Below are 21856 nucleotides of genomic sequence, written 5' to 3'. Positions count from 1 at the left end.
GAATTGTCTGAGGAGAGTGTGTGTAATTACTACAAGGTCCCTGGTGCAAACTATTGGAAAAGTCAAGATCGAGAGGCAGAAAGCCAGAGCGAGTGGATAGAACACATGACTTTTGAACATTTGTGCGTCACCGCTACATTATGCGCTGTCAGAAGGATACAGGCGAGGTAGTGGTTGAGGAACTCGTGGTCCGAGGCAGGCATAGACTGCAGGAAGTTCTCTCTGTAGGCTTCAAACCAAGGCGTGGTCGCTAAAGACACACATAGACAACATGAGAGAGAGAGGATTTAATCCAACAGAACACAATCAACAACTCTCATGGAGGTTAAACCATGACTCCTTGCATTGTGCAAGAATGGCTCAACCACGGAAGTAAGTTGAGACAGTGGTATTTTGTAATTGTAGATTTTTCGCTCCCTCGATGTTGTTTCTTACATACCCGGCTATTATCAAGTCATGGCTTTCCTTTTTTTTAAATTTTGCTATTAAAACCTTGTGAGAAGAACGACACCTGTGAAGTAACTGTGACACATTTTCATCAGGATGATTAGTTTAGCTGCAAAGTGAGAGACTGTAGTCATTTTAAAATAGTCAAAATTCTTTGATGGTAGCGTAATATGTGAAAAACAACACCAGGGGAGTTCATCAGCATTTTTCAAAATTATTTTGTTTTCTATTTGCATGGTCCGGCCAGGCTCCCGCCATGAAAGGGGGCAAGGTTAACGTCTACACCAGCTGTGGTAAATGACACTTGGAAGGAAAACATTACAATTCCTCGTTCACCAGATGAGGAATGTGAAACTTTATCTTTTATTGTTGAAAGCCATGGAAAAGCTGACTCCAAGATCATCAGCCGTCTCTATCAGCCAGTGATCCGCCGGAGCAGAGAGAATAATGTAATGGGTGGTGATTGATGTCAAAGTCACTCCACAGCCCAAGGAGAACCTGCTTCATTGCTACAAAGACAATATTGTTGAAGCCTCTGTTCTGGTCGCTGTAAATCAGTGGATTTCTAATAAGAAAAATCCGTCCTTGCATACTCTTGCACTGTTAGATCAACTGGTATGTTCAATGCATTTCAGGAGTTAATTTGTGATAAATTGGTGTAATTAACTTTTTTGATATACAAACTTTCCCTCAACCTGCCTTATTGACTTCGAATTCAGTTAGTGATTTCCAACATTTAATTCCATTAAAAGTTACTAAGTACTTGAATGATTTTTAGTGAGTTATTCTTAAATAATGTGGTAACACTTTACAATAAGGGTACGCTAAGTTAAGGGTTAGTTAATGCTTAATAAGCATTAACTAACCCTTAATTAACAGTTAACTAATGTGTAATTTACTAATGGTGTACATGTTAACTAAGGTATTACTTTATACATTATTTAATAGTTTATAAAGATGACTATTAAATAATGTATAAATTAATAACTTAGTTAATGCTTATTTAGCATTAACTAACCCTTAATTAATGTACCCTTATTGTAAAGTGTTACCAATAATGTTTTAGACACTTAATCCAACTGGTTAACACTTAAGTGAAGTAACAGTAGTTCAACAAGAGCAACATATTACAGTTCTCTTCACACCTCTAGTATTCTCTCCTCTTCTGGTTATTGGCACAACAGACTGATTTGGCGCTATTTTGCACATTACGTTCTTACAGCTAGATCTATGGCAATGTAGGGGTATAGACAGAATAAAGCTTTGGTTCACTTCCTAATCCAAGTCGCAAAAAGGATAAAAGTTAGACAATAATTAGAGGTTGACTTCGTTTAGATGAATTACACATTAATCTTAATTTTGTGAAACATTTCTACATGGACAAAACATGAGCCATAGAATCATTTAGACAGCTGTCATCCTGTGTGGGAGGAGTCTCAATGCCATGCTTCACACGTCACTTCAAAATGTTGCGTGCAAGGACATTCCAATTCACGGGACACGGTTCACTCGCTTCCTCTCCTCCTCGCATCTTCTTCTCATGAACCTCTTCATCACATCCACCCCCACCAGACACTAAGGAGAAATGTCACCTTACAGGATTCCCGGGTAATGAAGTCCTTCAAACTTGCAAAAATTCGAACAGTTATCTGCTGCTGCCACTTTTACAACAAGATTACACCAAACCAGATGTTATTGAATTCACAATTCATTGTGATGGGACAGCTTTGTAACATAACATTTCACTCCTAAAGTGGGGAGTGGGGAATTTGCTCAGAAAAAAGCGTATATAGCTCACTTGCACAGCCTTAATACATAGGGTAGCCATTACCACTGTAACCAAATGAATGTACATTCAATTAGTCTTACAAACATTCTAATGATATAACAGGGATATTTAGGTCAATTTGCTTCATAGGGATACCACACTAGAAAAATCCACCCTAGAAAAGAATTAATCTTGCCACTGAATACTCAGCCCCCATTGGGAGTTGTCACCCTGAATTTAATACTAATATTTCATCAGTATTGATTTCAATGGTTGTTTTAGCATTACTGGTCTTAATTCCGTTCCAGAAGGGGTATGAATGCACAACCGAGTCCAGAATGTCTTCCTACCGATTCCCTACAATGGAGCAGCTCCTACTGTATGTCGCTTGATCACGTGGCAGATTGGGATCTTATGCCACATTCACATCATATTGGAAGAAGCAGGAGAATGGGATGACATCCTGTTGATTCAACTTGGAAGCATTCGCTTAACAGATTGGGACGTCCACATCAAAAATCATTTTTAATTACGAATTTAAACTCAACCATAAACGAACTCCAGCAGATATTGCTCGCTTTTCATAGTTCAGCAGCTCAAATTTACCATCCAATATGACATGATCATGGCAGCAATTCTGCAAAGTCTCACTTTGGTAGTGAGTGGTTTACATTCACAAATAATAAATTAACAAATAAGCATTATGTTCTTTTTAGGGTGGATTTTCCTTTCAAGACTATCTTTGGTAAGACATGAGATGCCATTACCGTGTCCACTCTCTCCAAGGTGACTGGAGAGAGTAGACGAAGAAAGTGGATGAAAAAATACGCTTCGACGTTGTGAGCAACCTCTTTATAGAAAGACAAACAACATTTCACACACATAGCAACACACAGAGAAGAAAAATCTAAATCTCTAGAGAGGGCCCACCACCTTGTGAGAAAAAAGCACGGGGAAGAGAGACTCCACTAGACAGTATCGCTACGGAAAGCTAGAGGGGGAAGAGGAGTGCAGGGAGGGTAGAGTTAAGAGATGAGGGCCGCCACCCATCCACAGTAGCAACCATGAGACAAGAATACCTGTGTAGAGCTTGGAGGTGCTGAGCTCCAACAGTGTTTCTCTCCAGGCACTGTACCAGGGGACGCTAGCTTTAAGAGAGCGATCTGACAGGTGAAAGCAGAGAGCCGGGGCTAATGTTAGCAACATCCCATTTCCGTCAAGGTCTTAGCATTCATTAATCAGCAAGGGGGAAACCGGAACTCGGACTGAAAACCTAGGGTCAATTCAACCACCACCAAACTGGCTTTCATCATATCGAACATCAGAATTTAACTACCGTATTTCCTCTAATATTGGCCCGGGCCTTTATTTACCTCAACTGCAGAGGGTACCAGGCCTTTATTGGAAGCAGGCTTATATTAGAGACAGGCCTTTATTTCTAATTCCCTCTGTTTGATAAGTATATTTGCTCATATTTTAGTACGAAGCCTCCTTGTTTTCTGATCTGCTTCTGTTGGGGTTCGTTAGGTAGCCGATTTTTTGTTACTGCAATGCATTACGATAATTACGGTAATCGACGATGGCATGCTCCAGAGACTTCCGCCGGCCAAGCCATCTTGTTGCATACTGCCATCTTATGGCACTTGTACGTTACTACAAACTACAGTTACATTATATAACAGGCACCAGGAGTTTACCGGTATCCACCGTTGTTTTTTCCTTTGTCTTTTTTTCCCCAGCCTGTATTTGGGGCCGGCCTTTATTTGTTCGTGTCGACCATGGCCCCGGCCATTATCGGAGACCAGGCTTTTAATTGACTACTGGCCACTACTAGAGGAAATACGGTACTTCAGATACAGGGAACAGGGAAATGTCAATTGTTGCTCATAGTCGAGAAAAGACTATGCAAAGAATCATGCAGTGATTCTCTGAATGATACTTATTGGTATTTTCATAATTGTTCATAATTTCATACTGTACACATACTGATATTACTTTTTATTATATTATGTTTATACATATTTTATTGATGAATTTGCTTAACTTCTATTTATTACAATGTCCGTTTTTGACGGAATTCTCATTTTAGGTGATTTTAATATCCATGTATGTTGTCCATCCCCTAATCTCAACCATGGTTTTATTCATTTTGTAGAATCCTCTAATCTGGTGCAATCTGTGACAGGCTCCACTCATGTGAAAGGTCATACTCTTGATTTAGTTCTCTCAGCTGGCTTTATTCCTCAAGATTTGGTTTGTGTTTCTGATCATAAAGCTATTATTTTTAAGGTTTTATTTTCACTTTTCTTGCTGCTACCAATGGTAATCCTGATCTGCTGCCTTTGATGCTTGATAACTGGTTGGAGAACTGGGTCGGGCTCACTAGCACAGCTCTTATTTTCTTTAAATCATATCTTTCTGTTAGAAAATATTCTGTTGTGGTCATATACTATCTGCATATTTCCCTGCTGAATCCTATTACCTATGGTGCTGCAATGACCTAATTTCCCCACAGGGATCATTAATATTATAATATGTTTCATATTATCTCATCACATCACGTTATCTTATCACAATCAGGGTGGGCCACCCAGCTTCAAGGACAATTCCAGCGTGGTATGAGTTTTTGCTCATTTTTTACATTTTTCATCCCTTTAATGTGGGGTCCGGGGACCACCAGGGGTCATTGAGGGCATCCCAGGGGGTCTCCAGCAAATTGATGAATTGTTAAACTTAATTATTTTGTCATTTTAGAATGATTATTTTGATCATAGTTTCACTGTTATCTCTCTACCTACAGTACAGATAGTCATGGAATTCTGGACAAAATCATATCTGACAATAAAAAATATTCTCAGATTTAGGTCCGAGAGACAAAATCTCATCAAATGGGGCTCCGTGGCCCTAATGTGGACTAAATTGGGGGTCCTTGATATGGAAAAGGTTGAGAACCACTTCTTTAAAGGACGGTCATCCTGAATAAAAAACAAATCATTAATACTTGTCTGAGTTTGGAATGGGAACTATTAAACGTCAATTAAGTCAAACTTCATCATCCAATGTCAGAAATGCAAGATGATGGTTAATCTAAATTTAATCTACATGCAGAGTTGCTAGAATAAAGGAGAGACAAATTTCTCCATCTTATCAATATAATTTACATATTCATATATTTTTTATTTATTAAACCAAAAATGAGTCATCATTCATAGTTGGTTTGTATAGGGGTTCCATATTTTTGGCATTCACAATAAAAGACATGTTTTTTTAATTTTTTTTTAAACTATTTTTAGACTAGGAGATGAATCAGGGGAGTGTAGCAGAGAAACTACCGTATTTCCTCTAATAGTGGCCGGTAGTCAATTAAAAGCCAGGTCTCCGATAATGGCCGGGGCTGTGGTCGACATGAACAAATAAAGGCCGGCCCCAAATACAGGCTGGGGAAAAAAACAAAGGAAAAAAAACGGTGGATACCGGTAAACTCCTGGTGCCTGTTATATAATGTAACTGTAGTTTGTAGTAACGTACAAGTGCCACAAGATGGCAGTATGCCACAAGATGGCTTGGCCGGCGGAAGTCTCTGGAGCGTGCCGTCGTCGATTACCGTAATTATCGGTAATGCATTGCAGTAACAAAAAAACGGCTACCTAACAAACCCCAACAGAAGCAGATCAGAAAACAAGGAGGCTTCGTACTAAAATATGAGCAAATATACTTATCAAACTGAGGGAATTAGAAATAAAGGCCTGTCTCTAATATAAGCCTGCTTCCAATAAAGGCCTGGTACCCTCTGCAGCTGAGGTAAATAAAGGCCCGGGCCAATATTAGAGGAAATACGGTAGTCCCTATTCCTCGTTTTAATGGAGAGTTTTAGTGTTATATTGTCTAAATGCTGTTTCAGAGGATTTCCTATCCTGCCAAGAAACATTTGCGGGTACAACAGTGAATTGTCACTATTATTATTATGATTTGTTTTAGTAGTAGTAGTAATAAAACTAGTAGAAATAGAAAAATTGTATTACACTGGGGCAAATGGTGGTTGGATTGGCATGACCCTGGTCAGGTTAGGCTACTTGACTATTTGACTGGGTGACCTCAAAGAGGAGCTCTACTCACAATAACACAGTGAAGACAGGGACTAAAAAGGGAAGAAAAGCCACTGTGGCAGCAACACCACAATGTTAAAGGAATATTACCAATCTTTCTGTATACAAATAGATTTGGATCTCCTAATTAATATCACAGCAAACTCTAAAAGAAATTAATTTTTTTAAATCATGTATGGAAGTCTTGGTTTCATTTTCATGCAGAGAGACCAGGAATGGTTTTGTCAATGGGTTAAGTGTTTGAGGAAAGCTCTTACCCAAGGTGAATCCAGGTGAGTATAAAAAAAACAATGCACATGGGGAAAGACATCAATAAGGAAGCAATGAAGAGACAACAATCAATAGTGACGGCATAAAACTCCCTGGTACCGACTTTCTCCTTGGTGTCTATTGCCCTCTGCAGGAGACCTGAAGGGTTGCATGGTTTTCTTTGTAACAGGAGAAGATCTGAAGGCTTTGCCTCATTTTTTCTTTTGTTGCACTTGGTAATCCAGTCACTCTCCTTATGCATGTCAAACAGGTCAAATGTTCTAGTAATGTTGATGTCATTTTTTGTCATGTCTTTGGGGAATATCTCTGAAATGAAGTGACTTCTATCCTATTCATGCCAGATTGCTGTGTATTCTTGCCTGAAACTCTTTGAAACTCTTGCCTTACACTCTCTCTCATTTGCAGCTAGTCCAGAACGTAGCAGTTCAACTTAAAGAACAGGTCCCCATTGACTTCAGTTGTTTTGGAGAAGGCTGCTACCAAGTTGTGCTGGCAACCTCCCTGTGTGTTATATGGACAAACTTAACCTATGTTTCAACTGGCATGAGGGTGAGTAGATGATGACAGAATTTTCATTTTTGGGTGAACTATTCCTTTAAACCCTTATTTACCCTAATTGGTTTCCAAGTGAATTTAGAAGAGCACTCCTAAACTTTGGAACAACCTGCCTGAGAAAACATGATTAGTAAACTCTATATCTCCTTGCAAGACACAACTGAAAACCCAATTTAATAAACTTGCAATTTATTGATTGTTTGTTTTTGCTGTCGTGTAGAAATATTCCCTAAATTGAAGCTGTTTGGTGTTTGCTTCATTCCTTTTATTTTACAGCACTCTGTGAGTGCTATTCAAATATAGTTATATATTATAAAATACTTTTATTTATTCAGTCATTGGTAGGTACCTTGATTTTGTGATTTTGTCATGCACAAATACACTGGGTTAGTTCCTGTTAGTTTTTTGGGGATTTCTGAGGTTGGACAACTAGAACTTGGCCTAAATATTTCCGCTCCATCGCTGTCCCCATTTTGGTCAGTTTTGGTTCTAGTACAGGTTGTACAGGCAGCACTGAAATTGTTCTTTATCGCATACTTTTTTAAACAATGGGTCCACACTTGATAGTGTTTGTATTTTAGAGGACAATTTGGCTAAATAATAGGCCTAAATGTCTAGACTTGGTTCACCACTGATGAATATAAAATAAATACTACTTATCTGTAATCACTTCTTTTCCCTTTTCTAATTCCTTTCTCTATCTTAGCCTGTCTTTAGCTACCACTCTTCCCATGGTCCTGTGCTGAACAGTCTTTCTCTTTCACTGGGTGACATTGAGCAATATGACGACTGTGACACAAATTCTTGAGCAATGGACATGACATGACCAGTGTGTAGCCGTTGTTCATAGTGGAAGCAACACGATCAACAAAATCAATGCAAAATGGATGAGAAGTTGATCACAGCCATTCAAAGCTTCCCAGTTCTCTACAACTTTTATTTGAAAGACTACAGGAATAAATGTCTCAAATTGCCCAAGGAAATCCTGTTGATAAGATCTTTCTCTGAAATTTTAATAACAGTAATATGAACAAAGTTAATGACAGGCTATCTGCATTCAATTGGTCTGCTGTTGAAAATGAGCATGATACTCAAGTGGCGTATGATACCTTCCATGGTATTCCATGGTATTCCATGGTAGCTTAAATTGTCTGACTCTCAGAAAGATATGAAAAAGACAAAATACCACTAACCCAGCTATCTCTTTCAGGGATTAAGAGCCCCTCCTGTACCTTTGCATTTCATCCTATCACTGAGACTGAGCTTGCGGACATTGCCCACAAACTTAGATCAGCTTCACCAGGCCATGATGAGTTGAAAGCTTCAATACTCAAAAAATGCCTTCCATACATCTCCAAACCACTCCTTCACATTTTTAACCTCTCTCTTGAAACAGGTGCATTTCCGGATCAGTTGAAATGGGCTAAAGTCATTCCCCTCTTCAAAGCAGATGATCCGTCTATGTTTTACAACTAGGCCGGTATCCATCCTCCCATGTTTTTCTAAAGTATTAAAAAAGCTAGTCTATAATCGGCTGTTAACATTTTTTAATGACAATAACATTCTTTACACCCATCAGTATGGATTCAGAGAGAAACATTCCACAGAAACATTTGACACTGTCAATCATGACATTTTATTACAGAAACTATCACTTTATGGTTTAAGTAGAACAGATCTGCTATGGTTCAAAAGCTACTTATCGGCAAGAAAGCAGTATGTGTTATGGAAGAATACTTCATCAGATTACAGGCTGATCTCCTATGGTGTTCCGCAAGGATCAATCCTGGGACCATTATTATTTCTTATTTATGTGAATGATCTATACACAACCTCATCAAATGCTTTTTATCTTGTTTGCTGATGACTCCAATATTTTTCTATCTGGCAAAGATGGACAAAAATTTGACACATGGTTTAAGGCAAATAAATTATCTCTCAACATAAAAAAATTTTTCGTACATGTTGTTTTTGCCCAAAAACCAACAAATCAACGATACTTTCCCTGAGGTACGAATATCAATTAATATTTTAGAAAGGGTTTGAGTCACTAAATTTCTCTTAATTATTATAGATGATAAGCTCAGCTGGAAAAATCATATAACACTCATATCTAACAAGATAGCAAAAAATATCATAAATAAAAATAATATAGTCATTAGAAGACAATCTGTTATCAAGAAAAATTCTTCTCAGTCTATATTATACCATGATCTATCCATATATTTCATACTGCAATATCGTATGGGCAAGTGCCTTTAAGAGCAACCTCAACTGTATTTTCACTGTACAAAAACGTTTTATCAAAACGATTACATTTTCCAACAGTTTAACCAGTCCCACTCTTTTGTTCTAATCTCTAAGAATCTTTCTATTAACCTATTCTACTAACCTTTCTATTTTCCATGTAAACCGTTTTCAAATTTGTCTTTGGTTTTCATTCTATTCACAACTTACACCCGGTCTGTTTTCGAAATGTATTTAAGTATAATTCTCAAATTTATCATTATCATACAAGATTAGCTAATAATCTTCATCCCACTTCCTTCAGGACAACCTTTTCCCAATTTTCTATTCGATTCAGAGGTCCACATTTTTGGAACAATTTACCTGAACACATTAGAATCTGCTCCAGCTTAAATTTATTCAAGAAGCACAATTTTCATCTGTTTTTGGTCAAATTAAGTAATGCAATATCGTAATCACTCTCCACCATATTACCCTTTTTACAAATGTATTTTTGTATATATTCACCTTCATTAATATTCACCACTCTTAGCTCCATGATATTTGTGTCTGTATGTGATTTCTCTGTAACTTTTTCCTTTTGTCCCTTTATATATTTGTCTGCATTACATTTTTGGCTTTGATTGTTTTTTATTATGGTTGATTCACAATCGGAGGGCCACTTGACAAGCCCTTATGGGGTTTTTGGCTCCTCGTGCACATCTTTTCTGGGGTTTTTTTGTTTTTTTTATGTATTTTGATTTTTTTAATATGTGCAATAAACTAAACCAAAAAAAACAAACCAAAACCTAATAAACCAAAAATGATTTGCCTGTTCAAACCTTTTAGCTGCAGACCACTACATAGCACATTCAGAGCCTTTTGTACAGCCCACAATCAGAATAGGCCCATTAACAAAGTTGCTCACTGTGTGACATAAGTAATAGGTGTGTATTTTGCAGCTTTTGCAACGTATGTCTGACCATGCTTTGATGTAGACACCACTGTCCTGTCTGTTACTCACCATTGAAGTTGAGGTCATAGTCTCCTGCTGTGATCACATTGGCCACGCCGCCCTCTGGTGGCTGGCAGGATAATACCACTTCACTCAGCAGTCGACGCTGGGCAGGGCTGAGGGCGCCGGAGGCCGGGGTGGGGCGAGTCACCACGTTGTTGACGCTAATGCGTAGGTTCTTCACTGGCTGCACTTGGTTGTTGGGGTCCCGTATGTGACCTGCACCAAAAGACAAGACAGCAATTCACATTATGGCATAAAAAAAGGCTATACCAGACTGCATCACAAAACTGCCTTATAATTACCATGGTAACTTTGACTAATCTCATGATACGATTCAAACGCGATATGGGGTTCACAATTCGATACAATCACGATACGATAAATAAAAGTTCAATGACAACAAAGTCTGACTACCGTATTTCCTCTAATATTGGCCCGGGCTTTTATTTACCTCAACTGCCGAGGGTACCAGGTCTTTATTGGAAGCAGGCTTATATTAGAGACAGAAAAAAAAAAAAAGGCTCATAGCTGAAACGCGTTTGTTTCTTGCCCTTAATAAATTAGAAAATCAATTTTCTGTGAGTGCCGGTGTTTCGTTCGTTTTTATATTAGAGACAGGCCTTTATTTCTAATTCCCTCTGTTTGATAAGTATATTTGCTCATATTTTAGTACGAAGCCTCCTTGTTTTCTGATCTGCTTCTGTTGGGGTACGTTAGGTAGCCGTTTTTTTGTTACTGCGATGCATTACCGATAATTACGGTAATCGACGATGACATGCTCCAGAGACTTCCGCCGGCCAAGCCATCTTGTGGCATACTGCCATCTTGTGGCACTTGTACATTACTACAAACTAGAGTGACATTATATAACAGGCACCAGGAGTTTACCGGTATCCACCGTTGTTTTTTTCCTTTGTTTGTTTCCCCGGCCTGTATTTGAGGCTGGCCTTTATTTGTTCGTGTCGACCACGGCCCCGGCCATTATCGGAGACCCGGCTTTTAATTGACTACCTGCCACTATTAGAGGAAATATGGTATGCAGAATTATGTTTACTTCTGAGACACATATCTTTCTAGTGATGGCATTGGCTCGATAGAATGTAACAACAATTTAAAAATGTTTAATAGTGTAAGTGCAAATAATATAATTTGGATGGAGAGTTTGTGAAATTGTGATGGGCAAGCTGTCTTATTTGTGAGTATTACAGCAGAATAAAATTGAGCTAATATCACGATTCATTTCTCTGCCCCACGATACGCATCATAACATTTTGTGTTGCGATATATTGATTTCAATATATCGTCCCATCCCTGGACTTCACCAATCCATGTGCATTAATAAAATACCTAGCATATATCTGTTCAGCGAAAGATAGTCTGCTACCAATGACACTCAATTTGAATCTCTATGCTGGGGGAACTTCACCTGTAAATCTGATTGCTCTTTGTCCATCCCCTTCCCTCATCTACTCACCTGACAGATCTACTCACTGACAGATTCCTTTCAGCCTGACGTCTACTTGAGCTATCAAAAGTTCACCCATCCATTAGGGTTGAACAATTAATCAAAATTTTAGCAAAATCGCAATATGGCCTGCTGCAATTTTTTTAATCGCAGGAGGCGCAATATTTGTTAACGGCGAAATGTGTCAAAATACCATTTTAAATGAAATATTGTGGTGCTGCAGAGATGTCCTGGCCTACACATCATATTCTACAGACTTAAGAAAACATTTTTGTTTGGTACAGATCCCCGCAAAAATCACACCATAATCATTTTAATACGTTTTTCAATGAAAATGAGAATAATGATGTGAAAATGATCATTCCTCTAATATCGCAAATCATATTGCAATTGCAATATCAGTCAAAATAATCGCAATTAGATATTTTTTCAAAATCGTTCAGCCCTACCATCCATCCATCCTCAATCTGTGTGGCACCAATAAGATGCACTGTTTTGTGTTGTCTACAGTTTGAACCTCTGCTGTGACCCCTACACTATGAAAACTATGGGCTTGTCTTAACTTTATATAGCCTAGTCTCCTAGTCAAGTTAATGAACATGCACACTGAATCAAAGGTCGGTAACTCATATGTGAATCATATGTGAACTGTCTATGAAGATGGGTTTGCATTATGCAAATGAAATTCAAGTTTTGTTACTGGAAAAAAAAAATCTGTATTACCATTCAGGATAATCAGTTGGTTTGTTGTCAGCAACAGTAAGGTTTATTTGAGTTTGCAAATAGTTGCACAAAAGCTGCATGGGGTGAAGCCTGTTTATGAAATAAAAAGTTTAACACTTTGCTATGATACTTTGATAAGACTATGCAGAATTAGTACCCAAGGAGCCTGTCATAGCAACATTTCTACATGGTTGAACTCCCTATGGCATTGACTGATAACTACACATTATCAGTATGTAACTCAAGCAGGTTAACTCAAGTTGGACATCTAAAAACAAAGTTACAGGACATGTGTGAGCCAACCACTTGAGTAAACTGAACCTACTGAAAAATTTGCGAACCAATCATATAACTTGAATATGAAAAAAAAAACAATGTGCAGGGTGAATTTGCTGTTGAGCGTTCCGTTTTCTTTCAAGGCAGGTTCACTTTAAACACGGCAGGCGAATGTAAAAGTAAGCGCAGATATGAAGATGAACACCGAACGTTTTTAGAAGAGTGGGAGAGTTTATATTATTTTGTCGAACGCACTAACGTACTAACATCGATCAGGAATTCCCGGAAGGTACTGAACTCCGGACGGACAAATGAAACGCTTGGAAAAGTCCGTCAGAAAAACATGCCTCAGATGTTGTTGAAATCTTGCCTCCAGAAAATGACAAACTGAAACAAACGGTATCAGATGTCCAACTGTCGGACGTACACAATGCAATCGGATCACAATTACATGCTGATCTTTCAGTATTGTGTTGCCGTGTCAGATGATTTGTGTAATAAACTCTTTGGTATCACATCATTAAAAGACAGAACCCGTGGCATCGATGTGAAAGAAGCAGTGTTAGATGGCATTGCAAAAACAAATCTACCATTACCGAAACTTATGGCACCATCTATGGTCGGATCTGTGAAACGGCTTGTGGGGCTCTGTGAAGCTTTTCACTGAATCGTCCATCGGGAGCAACTGCCGTCTAAAAAGCTGAATTTAGACCGCATCATGAAATCCATGCTGCAAATCATCAATTATATTCGCACGCATGCTCTAAACCACGGACAATTCAAGAATCTCATTGCTGAACTTGAGCAAGGGCTATACTATCATACTTGAACAAGTATGTCACTGGCAACTTTTGAGTTGACTTTAAGATTGTACAGTGTTGGCTTTAGGTTTATTTGTAGGTTAAAGGCAATTAGTATCCCGGAAAAGTCTAGGGCTATAACTTTGTTCACAAATCACTGGATGTCCCCAGTAAGGATGGTTCCTGATTCTGAATACCAAAGAACCGATAATGCATCTGACAAAAATATTTTTTACTTTCTGATTTTTTTCAATATTATTTGGATGTTTTAATAGTATGCCTATAATTGTGGAGAAACCATCGGCCTATTCAACTAACAACATGACCAGCTGTATATGTTATGGTAAATGTGGGAAAATGGTTGCTGTAGCCTATACATTTACCAGTAATGTATGTATACTACATTGGGCTGGGTGATATGGACAAAATCAAATATCACAAGATTTTTTCATATCGTCCAGCCCTAGAAAGTAGTAGCAAAGAAGAAAAGGAGGAAGAGTTTTCTGTTCCACAGTCAGTCTGCTGGTGCCAGTCAAACACACACAGAGCCACGACAGAGACAGAGAGAGAGAGAGAGAGAGAGAGAGAGAGACAGAGAGAGAGACAGAAACAGAAAGAGAGAGAGAGAGAGAACTGCTTGTTCATACGCTTTGTGTTTGCTCCAGGAATAGTCTTATTATTTCGATTACTAATTTAGCATTTGTGGGGCCAATTTTTCAGGTCTGGTCTGATGATGATGATGGATGCCGAATTGAAAAGCAGCAGCTAATGACTTGTCTTATGTCATGGACTGTCACAGTGATTCTCAACCTTTTTCATATAAAGGACCCCTAATTTAGTCCACATTAGAGCCACGGACCCCCATTTGATGAGATGTTTTCTCTCAAACCCAAATCTGAGAATATTTGTATTGTTAGATATGATTTTGTCCAGAATTCCATAACTACCTGTATTGTAGGTAGAGAGATAACAGAGAAACTATGATCAAAACAGTCATTCTTCTACATTCTCTAGTTGTGTTAACTTCTTGTAAATGAAGTAATGCTGAAGTTTAACAATTCATGAATTTGCTGGGGACCCTGGACCCCACGTTGAGAACCACTGGACTATCAGGTATGTACTTTTGTCACAAGCAAGGGAACGGAATATTGCATAGAGTTTGGTGTGACATCTAGTATCCATACAAGAGAGAACTGCACATTTAGTAAATACCATGCATTAAGTTCACATTTAAACCTTTGAAAGGGTGGCTGCCTAGCACCGAGTCAAAGTAAGGGCACAGCATTATAATCTAGGCTACTCAAGGTCCTTAATCTTAATGGTGGAGTGAGTTCATGTAGCTATCTGGCAATGTCACACAACAAAGCACAATGACCATCTCCCCACATCTGTTATTATGTTGACAGGTATGTGACACGGCTTGCACCTTAGTCTCACTTAGCTAGCGACAGAGTTAGCCTTCATGATGGACTTTGGGCCTGTATGCACTGCAACCAGAGCCCGTTAGCCGGTTAGCTGGCTTGCTACTAGGCGATTTCTCCACTAGGCTACTACCAAGAGGTTTGTTGAGGTTGACTACAAGTCATCCGAGAAGACGGCTCTCGTCTCGGGTGACAAAGGCCGACTGCTCAGGTGGCAGTCGGCCCTCTCAAATGTCAAGTCGGTAGGGAAACTTAAAGAGTCAAACCCCGGGCGGGTTCAGCTCCACCTCCCCGCCTTCCCGTCACCCGGCAGCCGCTTACAGTCCAGTCTGCTAGCCTAGCCTGTTAGCCTGCAGCTAACGTCAACTGTGTCCCACCTAAGGCTAAAAAAAATGCTAGCTAGCAGCCTAAAGAGAGAACGCGATTTACTAAAATGCAAAATATGTGACAGCTGTATCAATGGCAATCTAGTGTCATGGTGAGTCTTAGCTCCTCTTACCCTCGGATGTTAGCCTGCAGAAGGGCCTGAGTAGCTCGGCAAAATTCAGGTTGTTTTTGCGAGTCACTTTCTCCGCATCTTCACTGCATAACACGGCCACCATCGGGACAAACGAGTCCTGGATGAACTCCTGCACAGACTGAACACACTGGGCCATATCGGACCAGAGTCAAGACCAGCTAACAAATGTGAATTCCGCTTTATTTTGGGTGGATAATGTGAAAGCTCTACTTCTGAGTTGAAAACAACTCCCCTTCTGTCACCAGACAACAGCCATGTTGAATCCTCCTGCCCACTTCCTGTGTGAAACTGTGAAGTGGTCATGTGACGGCAGCGCTTTGGAACCAACTGACAGCAGGCTAATGCTGCATTCAGGTCCCATGGGGAGGATGGGAAATGCGAGCTTCCTAGGAGAAAATACTGTTCACCCCAACTTTTTAAAAATTTTTTATTAGAGTCTTCAACGATACAACAAATTGGCAATGACAGTTCTTTCTATATCACCAGAGTAAGCTGAGTACAGTACATATGTGTCAAAGACAATAATACAAGGAAATAGAGAAAACAAAAACAAAACAAAGAGAAAAGAAATTGTAAATTAAAGGGGAAAAAAGAACAAAGAACAATGTATACATTCCAGGGGTTAAATTAGTTTATACTGCACATATACATATAAGTGTAATTTTTGGGCATTCATGCTTTTGATACATTTTAGAGATTTGGAAAATATTTCTAATTCGTTTTTAAAGGCTGTTAAACAGGGTTGTGTTTTGCAATAGTTGTGTATAAAATATTTTGCCAAAATAATTAAATTATTCATTAACAAATATATATTTCTATCTTCTATAAACATTCCAAATTTGACATTTTCTAGTAGAAATGGTGGTAGAACCTCAATGCTAGATTTAATCCATAAATTCAAATTAGACCAAAAATTAGGAGTAATATTACAGTGAAAAAATAAATGATCTGTTGTCTCTACCTCTGTATTAAAAAATTGACAAGAATTACAGTCTATATTAAATTTTAATCTTAGAAATTCACTAGAGGGGTAAATTTCATTAATTATCTTGAAGTGGACCTCTTTAGCCTTGGAGGGGGGATAGGGAATGAAATATATCTTTTTCTAATTTTGCGGGCAGCCAAACTTGAGTAAATGTCTAAGGTATAATTCCTTCTTAGAGGGTCAGGATAACATGCTTTTAACAGCGTGTTTCTGATAAAGTCATTATTACAAGTGTTCACCCCAACTCTCAGGTGGCAAATACTGGAAAATACCATTCATTCTGGTGGATCAGTTACCTGGCACATACCATGTACCCGCAACTTTTGGGGTTTTTGAATCCAACCTGGGAACTTGCATGTTGCCAAATGCTAAAAAAAATATTGTAAAAGAGACAATAATAATAATGATAATAATTTTATGTATATAGCACTTTTCTTAACAAAATTACAAAGTGCTGAACACACTTTTTTTTTTATATATGGACTTATAATATGTCATTACTTATTTTCAATACATCATGGAACAGGGGCAATATGCCTGTATAGCACTCATATTAATTTTCTATATGAGTGTTGATTAAAAGTGTCAAGTTACTTTATACACACACCGTTACAAACATATGCAAGTTTGGAGCAAATTGTAGAATTTTAAGTTGATTTTCGTTTTTCAACAACTAATAACAATTAACTGACTTTATAACATCTAATACTTGAAGTGCTCTTACTGAAATCCTATTTCCATCCTCAAAAGTCATAACTCATGCTCATGATGTATGTATTTGTATTTTCTGTCTTGTGTGGGGGTTGACAGCTCTTTTCTCCTGATGGAACAAGGGGAGGGAGGGGAGGGTGGGGAAGGGAGGGGTGTTGACTACTCATTTGTCTGCAGACTCATGTGGACTTTGTGAAAAAAATATGCTTTAAAAGAAAGAAAAAAAGTTGTAAATCAGACTTGTCGCACATTCTTCAAGTATTTTTTGGTCGCAAATGCATTTTTATGCAAACTGATAGAGGGAGGACCAGGGGTGAACCCACCCACCTTTTTATTTGCAGAATAGGGTTCACCCTCCTTTTTAGGCTGACATAAATCTTTACAATGTTGTACAAGGATAGGATATTATAAGGAATATAATCATAAATTGATGCTTTTCTGAAAATATACATGATTTTTGTTAATGTTGGTGGTTGTTTGCCCTATGATGTGATAATCACCAACTGGAGTTTAACCACCTTTTTATCTACTTTATTACTGCCTCAAAGGTATGTGTACGTTGATGTAAAAGTAGTCAAAGTCATCTTACTGGTCTTGTGGAAAGAGGTGTGCAACATTTTCTTACAAATTCAATAATATTCAACCAAAGGTAAGAATTGTATATGAAGCAGGGGTAAGAATCATCAGCAATCTGTGACTTACAGCAATCTGCTAACACCAGCTGACTGTTTTTGAAAAACTGAGAAGATATTGAGTCTGAAGTGCCATTTTCTATCCATGCTTATTGATTGAGAGGCGGACTCAGAGGGTGAAGGGGCGTGTGTGGACCAAAACACGTCTCCTGGTATTAACAAACATAAATGAAACACTTTTATTGGACAGTTTTACAGTGCCAAGAGACAGGAAAAATGGAATAGAGAGAGGGGGATGACATGCAACAATGGTCGCGAGATGGATTCAATCCCAGGATGTTGCAGATACATGGTATGTATGTAGACAGAGATGTACTGGAGTTCAACACTCAACACAATGACACCTGCTGGACTGAATGATGATTTCAGTTTCAAATGCTTCCTCTGAACAAGTTTCAAAATATGGAAACATAGAATGTATATAACAAAACCTGTAACCTCAGTTAGAACTGTTAAATTGTATGGGATTTACCATTTCACTCTTTTTTAGTCATTGTCATATTGTTAAAAAAAGATGTATATGTGACCTCAGGAAGTTAATTACCATGTGACCCTTTGAGCCAATCACCTGCCAACTCCTGTATATAAATGACATGACTTCCATTTTCCTCTATGCTCTGATGAAGGCCGCTAGGCCGAAACGTTAGCATGTTTGTTGACATGGCCAAAATAAATTGGTGAAATTGAGATTAGTCAACTTTGTCCTGAAGATCTGTGTGTGTGCTACCTTTTTACCTTTGGGTATTCAACGTTGGAACATGGTATGTACCTTAGTTAACTGAGCCACCAGGATGCCCCTTGGTCTCAGCACTTTTTAATAAAAAAAATTATATCAAAGTTAGTATATCATGAAGTTGTTCTCAACCTTACAGAAGAAGAACTAAAAGGACACAAATGTGTGACAGCCAACAACAGCAACATTCCCTCACAGTAGTCAGTGTAAACTGACCCTCCTAAACAGCAACGCCTCTGAAGTTGTTTGCTACCTCCAACTGCAATCACACCCTGATAATGGAAGAGGTTCATACAAAACACACCTATATTAATTGCAAACCCACCAACCACAATGGTATTGTACTCGAATACAAGGAAATGGAAAACCGTGAAGCAAAACAAGAAAGTCTATTAACCCTTCCAATGCCAACCTGCTCCCAAAGGTCCATGGAACCTCACTCAACAAACAAGTGACCTGGAAAAAGAGGAAGATACACTCACCACCTACAGTGAGTGTATCTTCTTGACCTCGATCTGCCCTCATGACACCAAACTCACCTAAAATAAAATAAAGAGCCTGGAGAAAACACCATTGGCACAACAAAGATCAAACCAATCAGACCAATCTCTATCACCTCTGTACCCCCTTTCTCACCAACAGCCACTTCACCTCACCATGGACGATTGCGCTCAGTATGATTCGCTAACCTGGAAAAGACAGACACAGTGTCACAAGCTACTCTCTTATCAGCCTCCTCAGTCACACTGGAAAATTATTTGTTAGAATACTCATGTCATGTTTCACCAATCATGTGGAATTAATGGACATTCTCTAACCCAATTTAAATTCCCTGCAATATTAGGGATGTAGTGGTTCCTGGTGGAGAATGGGAGTCTGTGGTTCATTTTTATAGCTTTGTTCTGAATTGTTTGCAGTCATATGCAATGATCAGCAGTTATCCAGGCTGGGGTGGATTCCAAAAAAGTGGTCTGACAGTGGTTTGACAGGTGAACTTAACCGTTCAGGATGATGTGCCACTGAATCACTGGAGAGGACATCAGCTAGTGGATTTCACTTAACAGAAGACATTAACTATGAGCCATAATTTTAATGTGTCCATTGGTCTTTGCTCTTCATACCACCTTATACCATTAATGAAGAAAACATGTTCTGTGCATAAACTCCACTCTATTGCAAATGGCCTAGCAACAATTTGCAGGTCAACACAACTTAGTAAGTCTTTCAACAGCATGCAATCTGTGAATTTTTATATTTTTGTTACTTTATGAGTGCAATGATTAAGATACACATGATTGAATCTTTGACGTTTATGATGAGATGCCCAGGAAAACATCTCTAATGCCCAACATAAATTTACCATAAGGCTCAGTCCTTCCCGCAGCGACCCGGGTTCGAATCCGGCCCGTGGTCCTTTACTGCATGTCCTCCTCTCTCTCCCATACCTTCCTGTCTCTCTCTCACACTGTCGCTATCAATAAAGCATAAAAATAAATCTTAAAAAAAAAGAAAAAGAAGTGCACTGCAGGTGAGAGGGCAGTTAAACTTTGGTTACTAAATGATTTTGCATTGGATACAATATGATTTTAGATTAACTGAATTGATTTAACTGCAAGCATAAAGACTGAAACTGCAACATCAAGATGATCTTGAGAAAGCCCATGGCGCGGAGCGTAGGCAGCCAAAAATGTGGAACTCACTGTTGAGGAAGCATACATGTGGTTTTGATCAAGTTCCTCCTCTTCCAGGAGGACAGAGATGACCTGCATCAGTTGAGAATCAGTGCAGACAACAGGTTTCCATTTGTCAAGATGATCCAGAGTCAGCCCACGCTGTGAGGAGCAGTCCAGCACAAATCTAGAGAGATGTAATGAAGCGTATAGGAGCTCCTTACCACATCCCTCCTTCTTCAAGTCAAAGCGGGATTTGACCACTGGTTGCCACTCATCCAGGCAGCCCAGAGTAGATCCACAGGGTGAGCAGCAGTCAGCCACAAATCCAGATGTCTCACATGAGGGAGCATATGTGTCTCTTTAGAACTGCCTCCAGGTGGTAGTCATCGTCAAAACCTGCTGAAGCAGCATCAATCTCTCAATGAGCCTCAACATCCTGAACTGGTGGATGGATGCTCCAGCATTTCCTACAGCTGTGTCCTCGCTCATGACAGGAGACTCTTTCTCTGTGGAAGGAAGGTCTTCTTTGTCCATATCCAAGAGAGGTTTTATATGCTGATGAAGCTGTGCTGCCTATTGGTTCCCATATATTGAGGCTCACAAATCCACAAGCAGGTTTGGAGTCGAGACCGACAGCAGACTGAGGTGAAAGGTCACAGTCAAGCTCAGCAGGAACTCCAGAGAAACTAGAGGCTTCAGCATAAAGGTACTGCTCCTTCTTTGTTGATGTTTTCATGACGATCGTCATTAAGGGCAGTGAGTTGAGCGACCATTTGCGCTGATGCTGAAAGAAATGTAATAGCAACATGTTAATGAAACAAATAACCATACGGCCACCTGATGTAGCTTCATTCAATGTCAACATGCTTCATCATAGCTTCATCTTATGCCTTTCATCATAGTTTTGTTTCAACAGCCAAACTAACTGAATTTACAATGTAAATACAACTAAGGAAGAACTGGACACAAATGTAAATCCTTCAACACAAACAATTAGTCTATCCTGGGCTGTCTCGTTTACCTCTTCAGCAAAATCCTCTACTAATCTTTTTATGTTAAATAACACAATAATACATGTGGCTTACCAAGATGGAAATCACTCTCCATGTTTTCCTTTCCAAACAGTAGATATGGTTGTTGATGTTTCTCAAATGAATGCAACGAGTTTTCTTTCTGAATTTGCAGGTGAACACACCAACGCATTTTTGCCAACGCACCAAAACACAAAACTGAATATTTGGAATTTGCATTATTTGGAATTTGTTATGTGTAAAACATCTTTGACTATTTAATTGCTGATTTCTATTGCACTCGGCTGTGCCATGGGAAAAACAGACAGCCAACACACCGTAATCCTGACCAACGTTCAGCAGAAAGATTTCAATGCATCTTGTGAACAATCACACTGTCAACAAACAGAGAGGTCTTCCATTGTAAATACTGTGTATCACAGATGACTTCAACCAC

The 21856-nt window shown here is 38.9% G+C and overlaps 1 protein-coding gene across 1 annotated transcript in view; it reads right to left on the bottom strand.

Annotated features, from left to right (window-relative positions):
- Positions 1–15857, bottom strand: part of trappc8 (trafficking protein particle complex subunit 8) — a gene marked incomplete at its 3' end in the record, with an annotated part of 49900 nt that extends 34043 nt beyond the window's left edge. The window contains exons 1-4 of the mRNA XM_071538137.1: positions 15575–15857; positions 10397–10606; positions 3295–3378; positions 161–250 (exon numbers count right to left, since the gene is read on the bottom strand). Of these exons, the coding sequence (XP_071394238.1) occupies positions 161–250; positions 3295–3378; positions 10397–10606; positions 15575–15731 (541 nt within the window). The remainder of the gene's footprint in view (positions 1–160; positions 251–3294; positions 3379–10396; positions 10607–15574) is intronic.
- Positions 15858–21856: the final 5999 nt, after the last annotated feature.

This window comes from Centroberyx affinis, unplaced genomic scaffold, assembly GCF_046629955.1.
Source record: "Centroberyx affinis isolate AG114_WGS23_722 - 3 ecotype Tasmania unplaced genomic scaffold, CSIRO-AGI_Caff_v1 ptg003210l_1, whole genome shotgun sequence".
NCBI lineage: Eukaryota > Metazoa > Chordata > Actinopteri > Beryciformes > Berycidae > Centroberyx > Centroberyx affinis.
Note: the sequence above shows the minus strand (reverse complement) of the source record. Positions and strands in the feature narration are given on the sequence as shown.